Below are 14490 nucleotides of genomic sequence, written 5' to 3' on the forward strand. Positions count from 1 at the left end.
TGTTGTGATGGGTGTTCTTTCAAACACCCCAAATGTGCAAAATATAAAGAGACAGTGCACTGAAGATTTAAAGTAATATTATATTTATCAACTTGAACAGATGCTTCATTTTTTCAGTGTGGGCCAATGCCTGCACCTGAGACCAATTAAGACTTGTCATCAGTTATGTAGATCAGAAAGGCAAGCATGGGTGACTGATGAGAGCACTAACAAGACTTTCATCTTGTTCATATCAGAAAAAAACAAAAAACTGTAAAAAGATTCCTAGAGTTTCCCTGTGCAGTGGCCTGCATCTGTGCATGACTGTTTTCTATATTGTTTTGAACTTCCTAACAAAAGCCACTGGCAGTTAATGCTGGGACGAATCAATTTCCATCCATTGCCATTGTCTTTGCTCTTGCTTCATTTTGTTTTTACTAAACATGATACAGTTTGCTAAAGGAGTTAAGTTTTGTTGCATGTGAAATCTTGCTGGCAAGTGAAGGTTCACTGTTGGGTATGTGTATACCAATTTTTTTTAAATCATCAAAGAATACAATTCAGTACAACTTTGACACATTACATAACTTTAGGAATCATTGTACTTCAAAAATTCTGTAAAATATTTCTGTACTTTATATAGACAGAAAAAACAAGAACGAGATAACTTTTAATTTGTTAACAGCAACAATATAAAGCACACAATGCTGTAAGGTTTTGGTGGTGTCAGTAATTCTGTATCTTTCATTTGCCTCAGACTGCTTGCCCTTTTTTTTGGTAGCTAAATCTTGTAGCCATTTTAGCAGCAGAAGCTGTGTGTGTAATACACCACACGTAATTCATCACGTGATTACAGGTGCGTTTGGCTGATTAGACAGCACTGCTGATCAAAGAGCGGATAATTGACTCTACTGTATTTATTATGGTTCAGGTTCAATAGTAATTTTCACCCATAGAAGTACAAATATAAAAATATAGATTTTTGAGAAACCATTTTTAGCATGTGCATATTTTAGCTGTTTGTCACACTTTTCTTATAAACTTGGATAACCACTTATTAAGTAATGAAACTTTTTAAAATATTAACTGTATTAATATTATTTAGCATATGTTTTTATATGTAGAGGCCTGTGGGGATATATGCAGGCATCGCTCCTTCACAGTAACATTTTTACATGATACTGACCCCTCATTTTCTTACCTAATGACATCTAGATCTTAAGTACCACTTAATCCAAGCTTCATTAAACTATATTTTGCCATTTCTAATTCTATAATATTGTGTACATACTACTGATATATATCTATCATGGTCATCGACTTATACTAATAGCTTTAATTCTGAATGTATAGTTGTAACGGGGGGAGGAATGTTACTGACATACTTGTTCAAGTAAGATTAATCTTCAGTAGCTATAATGTATACAGCATGACCTTACGAGACGTGGCATTTCTTTGCTTTGATAAAAAAAAAATACTAAGCTATGAAACACAATTGAAAGATGTGGTAACGTGATTCATATGTGTGACTCAGACTTCTTTTATTTCTACAATATTCTGACAAGATGCAAATTACTTTGATTGCTTGTGTATCACTACCCTCCTGGGGTTCAATTACCTGTGCTCTTCACAATCTGATTGGACGGAGCACTGTACTGCTTTGTATGCAAAGGTTAAAAAAAAAAAAAAAAAGCCCAGGTTATTGCTGTGGCAGACTACTGGTGGAGTCTTCTGAAGTCAAGGCAGAGTGGGCAGAATAAGGACAGAGTCCCATTTGTGGAAAATATATACATACCCAGAAACATCTAAATAAATGAGGTATGTTTCCACAGGTTTGTGAACTTACTTACAGCACTGTACTTCAACAGCATGTTACTTTAAACTTTCAGAAGTAACAGAATATTTTCAAATATTCATTTTTCAATTTATGTGGCATGGCTTTCTACATTCTCCTGACAGCAATTATGGCTAAAGCCTAAATGAAAATAAATGTATCTATTATTTTAGATTTCTGCTTATAACATTTTGAACAACCATGTTAGTGGTTCAGAAATGTATTGTCTTCTTTCAAATGTTTAAAGTAAAGCCATCAAGGGTAACAAAGATACAGGTATTTGCTTAGTTTTATACAACATGGAAATTGTAGGTTAAGTGTGATGGCATGACAGGTTAAATGTAGTAACTACTAAAGACTTGTACCCTTTGCTAAATAATTTAGACTAATACTACACTGTAAATACTATATTTTAGTAACACTAGTAATGTCTTTATTAATTTTATCTGTCAGATTTTTATGTTATATGTGTCTTTTCTGTGATCATAAAATTATACATATTTTTTACTTACATGAATGAATTAGAATAAAAATAGAATGAAAATTATTATAAACAAATTACCTGTGTCAGAAATTTCATGAAATCTGCCAATAATCAATGTTTGTCACTGTCAAAAAACAGCAACACAAAACTTGTATTTCTATGCTTGTTTATATCTGGCTTATAATACGTACATACAATAACATCAAGAAAAATGTCATAAAGACGTGATTAGGTAAACTTCATGTTTTCTACTATTATTCTTTACCTAACCCATATTGTGCAATGAAAACAGAATAATAAATGTGTTCTGTTTAGGAAGCTGATGGAACAGGTTTTGCTGGAAGTGGAATACAGATTTTTTCAATATCTTTATCCCTATTAACACAAAAGATCAAATTTCCTGCCCAGAGCAGTTTGTAAAATATGCTTGAGTGAGATACAATAATTTCCCAATTTGTCGTATTGTGCTCCAGGACTGTATCTGAAAATGTTAAAAGGTGCAGATGAGATTGTTCCACCTCTGACTGGCATGAACTGGGATATTAATGATATCAACCTTCCTCAGGTAGGTTATTTCCTTCTGACTGATTCTTCTAGTATCAATTCATGTATTAATCATTTTTAACACTATAATCTTTTGTTTATACAAAAGGTCAAAGTCAGAAAAAACTATATTCATACTGTTTTCATAATGAAGGACTAAATAGATTTGGTCCTTTATTTAAGAATTTTCAACTTCACATTTCAAATAAATACTGATTTTTTTCAAGCTTGTTGAAGTGATACCTATTTTCATCTCAAGGAGGGGTTATTGTGACACTGAAAGCAAACTATGGTGTGTAAATAACAATTATTAAAATAATGTATTTTAACAAATAACAAATACATCACAATTTAATAACCAGGTTATCCTCATTATCCTCATCCTATAGTTTCATCTAACAATAGGTTTGTATCAGAAGTAATGAATTTTAGATTAATCAAAGCAAAAATAAAACCTGAAAACTGAATCAGCAAAATTAAAAGGTGCATAAGAGGAAGTTACTGTGATATACCTAAATTACATGATTAGGATCCTGGTTTGGAAAATAGGCTGGGACCTACTCTGTGTGAGGAAAACACTTCACACGTGCCCCTCATCCCTGTTTATCCACTTAGAATTCTTCTATTTCCTACAAAGTGGTTATACTCTGAATAAATGGAAACATAAACTCATATACAATAATTAAAAGTGTGTGCCCGGTGTGTGAACAGTACTTCCAAACACAGGGCCCTTTCAGTATTAAATTATGAACTATTAATTGTTTGAAAACTGCAGTGTAATTGTATGACCCTTATCTCTACATATCTCTAGGTAATGGTTTAAGCATGCTGACCATTGTCATTCCTATTTTATTATTTACACAGTGCTGTAAAGAGCGCACGTTTTATATTTAATTATCATTGAACTAATACTGTGCTAAAATGTTATGATTACATAGTTACTACTTTTACATGGTAATGTAATGTGAGGTACCCTGTAACTGAATGGTAACTTTGTGGTTACATGAATTAGGCTTTAAGAAGTAGGAAACAAGTTATTATAGTAATTTACTATGTAATACAATGTATGCACCTCCCTATCTGACTTATTTTAACTACACTGTTATTCTACTGCAGTTCTATTGTAAAATGATGCTAGCAACTTATAGTTAAATATATTGTAGCTACACCACAATATGTGTAATTATTGTGTCAGAATACAGTAATTACAGCGTAGTTAAAATAAAGTGTAAAAAGGGTAAGCGAAAACTGCTGACATGTAATCAAAGTGTTTCCAAATATAGGTAATTCTGAGAACATGAAAAGTCAATCACTGACATTTACAAGTGCTGTTCAACAGGTTTTGCTTTGCAAGATCCTGTACGCTCAGCTTGCTGTGAAGGGCTTATAAATATCATGTCAATTTGACCTTTCTAGTCTCACTAAGTTACGAGACGATTACATTTTTAGATGGCTCGGGAATATGGCTGGTTTTAGAATATTGTACAGTACCAAGGAGTTTAATTTAAAAGGCTCACATAATTCAGCTAACGAAGTGTTAACCCAAACAGAACTAACCAAATTCAAAACACGTCTTTCATTTGCGTTTTCAACAAGGTAAATTATTAAATAATGTAGACATGGCTTGATTTTAAATCAGTTACTGTAACTACTGTATTAACATGATCACATTCAGGGTGGGTTTTCCTAATAAAGACACCTTTTTTCTGTTGACATGGTAAACATGTTTTATTAAGCTTTAAGTTTTATATCCCCACAAATTTACATGAATTCAAACAGAACACAGGTTAATACCATAACATTGTTGGAATTTATTGCTGTTGTTTTAAAATGTTGCACAATTTTGTGAACAACCTGCTTTGTGACCACAAAACGTTGCCTTTTGTGGCCAATAATATATTTGAAATGCAAAGTACTGCCATTGATACAACAGGCACTCAAAGCTTTTTACTCTGAAGTATAAATGTATTTTTAAGATTCATACTTAAAAATAAGAATGCATTGTTCAAGCTACTGCATTATATTGGAGCAGTACCACAGGATAGTTTTCTAAGGATCAAACTAAAATTACTTAAATACATGATGGGTTATAATCAATTGATCTAATACATTAAAATATTATCCCTGTTCTGGGTGTTTTTGATATTTTTATAGACAGAAACACTTTCAGGCACTGTAATATTTGATTTGTATAACCTTGATACATAAATGGCCCTATATAAATTATCTAAGCTGGGGTTGTTTTTATGCAAAAAATGGTAGTGTTCACAATTGTATATTATTTAAATAATAATAATAATAATAATAATAATAATAATAATAATAATAATAATAATAATAATAATAATAAAACATCACTTTACACTTTGGGCTAAAAAAAAACAAAACAAAAAACATTTACATTATCAACAGACTTTTTTTTTCTTTAAAGGATGTGAAGCAGACAGACAGCTTCCAGGAATGGACAGATTCCTTTGAGAAGCACATTTACAGCTCTAATGCCCAACATGCACAGAGACATTTGAGTGGTTGGGCCATGAGAAACACCAACAACCACAATTCTCGCATTCTGAAGAAATCCTGTCTTGGTGTGGTAGTCTGCAGCAATAACTGCACAACAATGGATGGGAGTAAAATACACCTGAGGCCTGCCATCTGTGACAAGGCCAGGCAAAAGCAACATAGTAAGCACAGACACTTTGAGTAAGGGAAAGTTACTTTGAGTTAGGGCAAGTTACTGTACCACAGTGTTAGAGAACATTACTTGGTGTACCTGAGTTGTGCATATTATGACAGTATATTTTTCAACAAAGAGGATTTGTCTTATGAAGATCTGGCTCACTCCTGCAACACAGCTGATGTTCAGATTGAAATTAATGGCTATTGTGAGAACAGAAAACTAGCAGCGTTGTTGCAGGAGGAAGTATAATCTGGATACACTAATGACGTTCATGGGACAAATAGTCTTTTTCATGTCAAATGCACCTTAGTGAAAATGTTCAGCTTTTATCCCTGGCTAATGTATAATAGAAAATATGAAAACAATTGGATTTTGAAAAATATATTGCCGTTATACATGTATCACAGCAAAAGTAATGAATGTCTTGTAAACACACCATGGTGTTCTGAAACCTGTGCTGATAATGTTGTCCTGTTTGCCAGGAACGGGCTGGAACATTGTCAAATTCCTGTGCTTTCTCCTTTGATGGTATTTTTTATAAGGGTGAATATATTTTTTCAGAAAAAGGATGCCCAAATTGTCATGCTCCTCTGACTCTGTTGTGCTGTAGAGGTCATGGGGGATATCCTGTCACCAATTTTTGGAGACATGAAGGATCTTATATATTTTTTCAGGTGGGTAGTGTGACTAAACAAACTCCAATCAAATGCAAATATGTCTTTGGAAACAAAACACCCTTATGAAGTATTACTAGTAACTAGTAACTTGATAGAGGATTTTCTTTATGGTTAGCAAGAGGGCTATAAAATGCCTACTATTCAAAAACATTTGTTAGTTAAATTGAACTTTATTACCAATTATTCAGTTTGGAACCTTTCTGCAAAAATATCTACAACAATTCTATAAAACAACCCTTACTACAATTCCATTCTGCCCTTTCTGTTATAGTTATTTTAAGAATATTTACGCACGCAGAGGGTAGAAAACTGCAACTTCATATATAATTAATTTAATATACTTTTGAACCTGAATGTGTACTAGGCACTTTTGGATGCATGAAGATAACAGTAGGAAAAAAAAAAGTTGTATAGCTTCATTTTAAAAACACAGAAAACACTCAGCTCAAATTACAAAGTTGTTATATCTGTCTTGACATGTCTCTTTTGTGATCAAACAAATACACCCTTCAAAGACATCCTTACAATGAGGTTAATAATTCTTATGTATTGTTTTAGTCCAAAGGACTGCATGATCATCCAAAACCTGAATCAAAATTAGAAGCTGAGAGAAGAAAATCAGTTTGCAGGAAGCGTGCAAGTATCCCATTAAAATCATCAAGTCTTAAAAGAACCCAGGAATCAGAGGTATGAACTGGACTGTAGCAACTCTTTGAACTTACCTGTAACTATTCCACTTTTGAGTCTGTTTGAATGATTTAAACAGTGGAGGGCCCCCGGTGTTTTCCAGTGCACAGTATTATTTAAATAAAAATAACAATAAAAAGGATCATGTCTACTTTATTAATGTCATTAGAAAAAGAAACAAAAAGGTTTTATGAAAATGGACAACTAAAGTGCCCATCAAACAAGTACAGAATACCACTAAATACTTTATAAATAACACTCTGATGTCTTCTCCTATTCAGCCTTTTGCAGGTATAATGCCAAGCCAAGAAGCCTACCCTGCCATTTCATCCCATTTAGGAGACCTCTTCCAGAATGAGATTGAAGACAGTCCTTGCATCCCTTACCCAAGTGGTTTCAACTTTGGAAAAACGCCTTACAGAGTTGACAGCTCAGCTGACACGGGCGACATTGGCAGATACTACGGCAGATGCCTACAATATTCAGCTGGAAACTACAGTTCGGTGAGTTTCACTGGAAACATGAAAACCTGCGATTCTAACTATGAATACGGGGACAACTGGAGTAGGATTATCAACTCGCTGAACGCATGCACAAGCAAGCCCGTCCTTGGCTATGCAAAGGGTTCTGGAAACTGTCCTTATGAAGCCACGGCTTCACAAAACTTCCTAGATACTCCATTACAAAATAATTGCACATTGGTTTCAGAAAAACAATCAGCTCTCCCAGGATTTAAGCAGGACTTTGAGCACAAATGGGGTGAAAACAGTTGTGAAAAGAAACAGACCTGGAACTGTAAGAACAGTTGTATTACTGCTGCTGAATTTGCACTTTGTCAGGAAGATCCATGTTTTGAGAGGAATAATTTAAGCCACCCTTTTTTCTGAAAATATGCTAATATTGGCATTGGTATGCAGTAGATATCATTTACTAAGGAGATTACGCTATAAAGTTAGCTGCCCTTTGGGACCTTGATTCAGGTTTATAACATTATTTAGCTTCATTTTTGTGAAGAGAGATGCGCTGGAGAATGAAGTCCTCTCTGTTTATTCACAGAGAGTAGGGATAGTATGAACTGCAGATATGTTGCCTATTTTCAGTTTCTGCCAAATGTCATTGACTGCTGTCTACTGATAACCAAGCAGAAACCACCAAACTCATTTCAAACCCAGCCCCCAGTAGACACGTACACAAAGTTAATATTAGGTAGTCAAAGCACTAATTACTGTTTGTAAAACCAGCCATTAAAATAAGTGTTGGAAATTGTGGTATTACTGTACACATTTAAGTATTACTAAGTATTTAATTCAGATTATGTAAATATCTACCTGTGATAAATTTGACACTTATTTATAGGAACTGTCTGTCACATATTATAATGTGTTGGCAAGTTTTTGTTTTCTTGTATATTCTCATTGAGTCATCCTCTGTGTGATTACAAAACATACTTGCCAGTAATGCTCTAGCAGACAGATAACATGCTTTTAATTTTCAACGAAACAACAAGATGAGTTCCCAGTATAGCAAGTACAGTACTAAAGTGTGTTGTAAACATAGTCCTGAGATTTAAGGTGGGAACCAATATTTATTTAGTCATTAAGGCTTTCATTTGTACCGTTATTTTTTTTTTTTACTCAACACATTCCAGAATTTTGTAAACTCTGCTGTATTGTTACTGTTGTCAAGCAAATAAACAAATTACATTTCAAATTCAATAGAAATTTCCATTAAACACAACATGAAATATAAATATGTAATAAATGGAACCTAGCTACCGCTGTTGTTGTTTTGTTTTTTTTGTTTTTTTTTTATAATAATAAACATACTGTATGGTACCATCTGAAAGAATTTTACTGTACACTTTATAGTATAATACTTTTCACCTGACAAAGAGATATTGAAATGACTTGGCATGTCAGCAGACTAAATCGAATATAAAGGCAGGGTATGGATGTGAACCACTAACCTCACAACTCTAGGTGAGAGGTAAGTGTCTAAAGCTTATATCAATATTATTAATTCAGCTGCTAGGATGTGATCCATTGCAATATGTAGTCTACAAAGGGATTTATCCAAGCCAAATTGTTAGGATTAAGTAATCATGCAAAACCTGAAATTCAAAATCTGAAAGTATTACAGCTTTGCATTAAAGCTTTTAACCCATTATTTGAACATTAAGTGAACATTGTATGCATTACAAATTAAACTGGACTGTCAAACCATTTCTTCTTGAACTGCACGATGATTGAAAGGTCAGCAAAAAAAAAAAAAAAGGATATGACATACAGTGGCATTATGGACTTTAAATCAGGCATGGTTTGGTTAGAGATACAATTGTCAGGCACTTTATTGGGTAAAACACATTGGGGTTTGAAATGTGCATGAGACCTGGCTGTAGCTTGTTTTTCTTCATAATTTTCTATCGAGAATCGCTTATCAAACATTATCAAATTTTATCTAACCAACATAACAGGTTTACTGACCATAAAATAACATACTGCCTTTCACTCTGCATGTCTGTATTGGGTTCCTTTTCTGCAAATATATACTTTAAATGTGTATGCAGTGACTCATGTGCAGTGTACAACTATCAATTATCTTCTTCAAGTAGTAACTAAAATAGAACTAAACATGTTCACTGGCCAATGATAACAGTGAAAACATGTCCAGGTGTATTGACATGGGATATCTACCAGCTTTACCCCACTCATGCATTGATTAAAATTATGACAGTAATCCAAGTGGAAGTGGTTTTATTTATAATCTAGGTCTGGTGACCATAAACAATATTTCCCAGGCAATACCCAGCAACGGGTATTGCACTGTTCTAAATAAGGAATTGCAGTTACAAATAATAAACACAGTCAATAGTACACACACAATACACAAACATGGTCACAAGTCCTGGGTGAGTGCTGCAGTGCTCGTGGTGCTAAATACAATTTATCTTGGTAACAAGTGAAGTGCTGTTCGAGGTTGGTGCAGGCCTCTGGTGATCACTTCAGACGTGTTTATCCATCTACTAAATAACAAGCAACAATTAGAGACAAAACCAAACAAACACTCACAATATGATTTCACAAAACACCGGTCCTTCCAGGTTATTCTTTAACCAAAATTAAAGAACAGATTATGTCGCTTCATCCTTTTTTTGTACCGTCACACATGACCCTTTGGTAAACGATTGCAGCTGCTCCTCCAATCCACGGCTGCCACATTTCCCTTAGCACACCCAAGCTCCGCCCCCTTTCTAGATGACCAACTTCTTTTAAACCCTGTGAATGAATTGTCAGGCCAAACAGACCAGGGTACTCTGGTCGGGAGGGAGATTTACCACCAAAGATCATTGTATTTCTGTCACACAGTACAATAGTCATTAGATCATGTTATCAGTAATATTTTCATATCTTCGACCGTATTTGAACATAACGAATACTATATCGAACCGTAAGAATTTATTTATCATAGTCCTTCCCTATATATATATAATATATATATATAATATATATATATCTATATAATATATATATATATATATATATATATATATATAATTCTACATAGATTGAAATAGTTCTCAAGTGCAGTGTGATCCCAAAAAGTATACATTTTCTAGGAATGAAATACAACTCATTTTTATTGGCTATTAATTCGAATAAAGCCACTTGAATAATTAAATATTCACTATCGTCCCTATTGCCTATTTACTGAAAATGCAGACAGCAGGGTGGTTTTCATGTTACCTCCCACAATGTGTTTCTGCATAGTGGAAGCAGATTGGTTTCACATTTCTTAAACGTTATCACCATTGCAGAAAAACATGTGGGAGTTAATACAGGCTACAACTTTTTTTTTATGTATTTGTATTAGTTGTCCAGGGTATGTATAGTGTTTAACTGTTCAGGAGATTTTAGGATTTTAATTGATTTAGAATACATACAGAAATGTAAACGAGATGGTAAAAATATCTTAGCAACACTTCAATTTAGGGATGCATTATTAAATGGTCAAACATAATCTATTAATTATGCTACTAACAGTTATAGATTATAAAAGGACATAATAACACATAATAATACATATTTGATATTATGCTGCAAGTCATTTTCAAACTTTAATACTGGTTCTGTGAGATTACATGTGAAACTGAGAAGGGTACATACAAAGTTGACTCCCCCAATGTCAAGACAGCAGAAATATGTTGTTACAAAATAATCAAGATTTTTAAATCATTAATCACAGTTCTTATCAATATGTCAAGCACAGTTAAAAGCGTGCATGATGTTTATATTACAGTAACTGGTTATCATTAAAAATAATCAGTTTGTTACCCAGTGATTGTTTGCTTATCCCTCTTTTTGTTTTCTTTTGAAAATCTAGTCATAACTACAAGAAGATATGGCTCCAGAGATTTCAGTGACTTCTGGTAACATTGCATGCTTGAAAGGCACTGCCAGCTAATCTTTTTCATGATCAAAAGTGACGGAATGAAATCAGGGTTTCTCCATTTCACTGCAGATGTTTCAAAAACATGAAAGAATTTCTTTGTAAAATTAAGACAATTCCTTTTCATAATTCCTGCCATTGCAACATAGTTTAATAAGAAAGGGCAGGAAGAAAAACAATTCGATACTGTAAGCTCCAAAAATTTGCCATAACCATTAAACTGTTTCCTTCCTTTCACATGGCAAGGTATACTGTGTTCATAAAGACCAGATTAAACCAGGCCTAGCCTCCCCCCTCCATCCAACAGTCACCACAAAAAAAAGCGTAATGTAAAATTGTTGTTTTATTAGCAACCCATTCCTTAGGGACAGGTGCAGGACTGATTCCACAGGCGGGGTTTGATGGTAATAAAGGGAATGTGTGGTTGAGGAGGAGAATCATACTGGGGAGGTCAGGTTAGAGGATATATATGTTGTATTCTGTTAGGAAATAATAATCTGTGCTGATTACACAATATTGCCAAACTGACAGTTGTGGAAGGGGGAGCTGCGTCGGGACTGTTTCGGAACCTGCCGAGTGATCTCAGAGAACATAGCAGGAAGGAGGTTACTGGTGCCTGGCTTTGCATGGAAAAGACTGCTCGCAACAAGAGCAGAAGGATTTCAAGAGCAGCAATATAAAAGAGAAAGAAATAAGTAAACTTGTGTTGTTTTATTTTGGGCCCTCCTCTGTCAAGACCTTTGTTTAAGTGGTCACAGACCAATAATTAATAAACCCTGCTTAAACTTACACATTTCCCGTTTGGACGTCCAGTTTGTGTACGTTGTCCTCATCACTCATAGATGCTATCTCCCACAGTCTCAAATGTGCAGTTTTGAATACATTGTTGTACAAATATCTATAGGAGGCTGCGTGGTCCAGTGGTTAAAGAAATGTGCTTGTAACCAGGAGATCCCTGGTTTAAATCCCAGCTCAGCCACTGACTCATTGTGAAAGGCGCTATATAAAGATTATTATTATTATACCTCATCCGAAGGTCATCTGGTACACTTGCACTTGCTGGGTTATTTCATCTGAGCAGTCTTCTGATTTAAAATATAGTTGCTGGCTAAAAGCATCTCAGTCAATAAGAGAAGCAGCTGCTTGGTTAATAACAGGAAAGTAAAGAAGTGGGGATAATGTCACCATTGAGGTGAATTGAGCAAGCAAGTGCAACAGTACCATATATCATGTTTACGATAACATGTATTTCTTTCAAAACTGGGCATTGGAGATCTGCATAACATGTAAGATATTAAATTATTTTGTTAGCTACACTCTTTAACTAGAAAGCATCCCAAAGCACATTCTAAGGGGTCATATCAGATTGAATGGTTTGTAAAGTAAAATAGAAATGCGAAAAAAAAAAAGATGTGGCACAAACTGTTCACTTATTGATAATGTGTTCCTGGTGTCTTCTCTTTCATGGATTATTTTTACATTTCCCACAACAACCATCACGAATGTTCTCAGTAAAGTATCAGGCAGCAATGTCCAATGACCAAACCTATAATCTCAATCAATTCTAAAAGTCCAAAGTACAGTGTCTTGCAAAAGTATTCAGTCCCTTCCTATGGTGTCCCATTTTGTGAAATTGCAAAATGATTCATACACATTTTTTTTAAACTTTATATTTTATTCAAAACTTGAATGCTCAAACTGAAGACCTCTAAGGGTAAGATAAGTTACAGTAAATGTCAGCAAAAACTAAAGAGAAAAAACTGAAATATGTTGATTGCATAAGTATTCAAACCCGTCAACTCAATATTTGGTGGAAGCACCTTTGGCAGCAATTACAGCTGCAAGTCTTTTTGGGGAAATCTCTACCAACTTTGCACACCAGCTTGGTGCAATTTGAGCCCATTCTTCTTGGCAGATTTGCTCAAGCTTTCTCAAGTTGCTTGGGGATTGCTTATGGACAGCAGTTTTCAAGTCTTTCCACAAATTCTCAAGGACATTCACTTTCTTATTCTTAAGCCACTCCAGTGTACCATTCGTCTTGTGCTTTGGATCATTGTCCTGCTGAAAGGTGAATTTTAGCCCCAGTTTTAAGTCTTTAGCAGACTGAAACAGGTTTTCCTCTTGTGTTTGCATGTACTTTGCTCCATCCATTTCCCTTCAATCCTAAAAAGCTTTCCAGTCCCTGCTAAGGAGAAGCATCCCCATAGCATGATGACTTTTCTATCTTTATTTCATATTAATTATCTATTTACTTTTCTTTGTGCTTTGAATGTGTGGAGTAGGTTGTGTATATAACACATTAATTCCTACTTAAGTGTCACGACTGCAAGCTTTAACGTAACAAAATGTGAAAACCGTGAGGGTCTCATTACTTTTGCAAGGCACTGTAAGTCTATGAAGAATTAAATCCATAGTTATCCCTATACTGGATATTACTTCTGGCTTCCCATGATGTGATGATAAAAAGGACCAAGCTAAATATCATAAGTTTACCTACAATTCATTCATAAACAGATAGTAACATAAGCTACAAAAAACAATTCTGTTATCCTCCTGGCATGATTAGAACAGAGGCAAAACATACTGACCTGACTAATTCATTCTATCTTCAAGAGCTTACCATCTTTACTAAGAGACTCAGGACTGTACAAGCCTGGAAACTGGACCTAAATGTTTTGTTCAAATTTGGTTTAAAAACCAAACAGCACCAAAATTAAGTCTTAATTACTTTTTTTGCTCAAGTGCAGGTTACCAATGCTCCTGCCAGATAAAAATAATTTTATTAACAAATGTTTAATGGTTTATATTGTCTCTATTATGTGCACTGTTCATTTGCAAGTTTCCAGTACACCTTTTTTGTAACAGTATTTCCAAGAAAGCAAGCCAAATGATTTTCATAAAGGGTGCAGGCAGCTTTATTGGATGATTACATTTGGAATCCCACCAGTTACCATGTTTACATGCAGTGGTTCTCTCTCATAAGTATTCATCCTTAGATACAGAATAGTATTCTTTCTGGCACGCAACTGGAACATGTTTAAAGTATTTAATATAAAAAAAAAAAAAAAGTGACTGCATTCACACATGAAATATGTTTTTGAGAAAGAACATTTTTACCATACTTAGTTTGAAAAAGGAATCAGCAGCAAAGGCAGTCATG

At 34.3% G+C, this 14490-nt stretch overlaps 1 protein-coding gene across 1 annotated transcript; it reads left to right on the forward strand.

The window, feature by feature from the left end:
* The first annotated feature begins 1710 nt into the window (after positions 1-1710).
* LOC121315269 (chorion-specific transcription factor GCMa-like) lies at positions 1711-8122 on the forward strand. Its single transcript, XM_041249310.1, has 6 exons — positions 1711-1797; positions 2771-2862; positions 5272-5524; positions 6082-6194; positions 6756-6884; positions 7166-8122. The coding sequence occupies exons 2-6, from the start codon at positions 2785-2787 to the stop codon at positions 7769-7771; spliced, it is 1179 nt and encodes a 392-aa protein (XP_041105244.1). The 5' UTR covers positions 1711-1797; positions 2771-2784; the 3' UTR covers positions 7772-8122.
* Positions 8123-14490: the final 6368 nt, after the last annotated feature.

Source organism: Polyodon spathula, chromosome 5, assembly GCF_017654505.1.
Source record: "Polyodon spathula isolate WHYD16114869_AA chromosome 5, ASM1765450v1, whole genome shotgun sequence".
NCBI classification, from domain to species: Eukaryota; Metazoa; Chordata; class Actinopteri; order Acipenseriformes; family Polyodontidae; genus Polyodon; species Polyodon spathula.

What these genes read in the sequence shown, in the direction of transcription:
- LOC121315269 (XM_041249310.1), top strand. Translation starts at nt 2,785, where the DNA reads ATGTTAAAAGGTGCAGATGAGATTGTTCCACCTCTGACTGGCATGAAC. An exon ending in ATGATATCAACCTTCCTCAG is followed by an intron (nt 2,863 to 5,271) that starts GTAGGTTATTTC and finishes TTTTCTTTAAAG; the next exon opens with GATGTGAAGCAGACAGACAG. An exon ending in GGCCAGGCAAAAGCAACATA is followed by an intron (nt 5,525 to 6,081) that starts GTAAGCACAGAC and finishes ATATTTTTTCAG; the next exon opens with AAAAAGGATGCCCAAATTGT.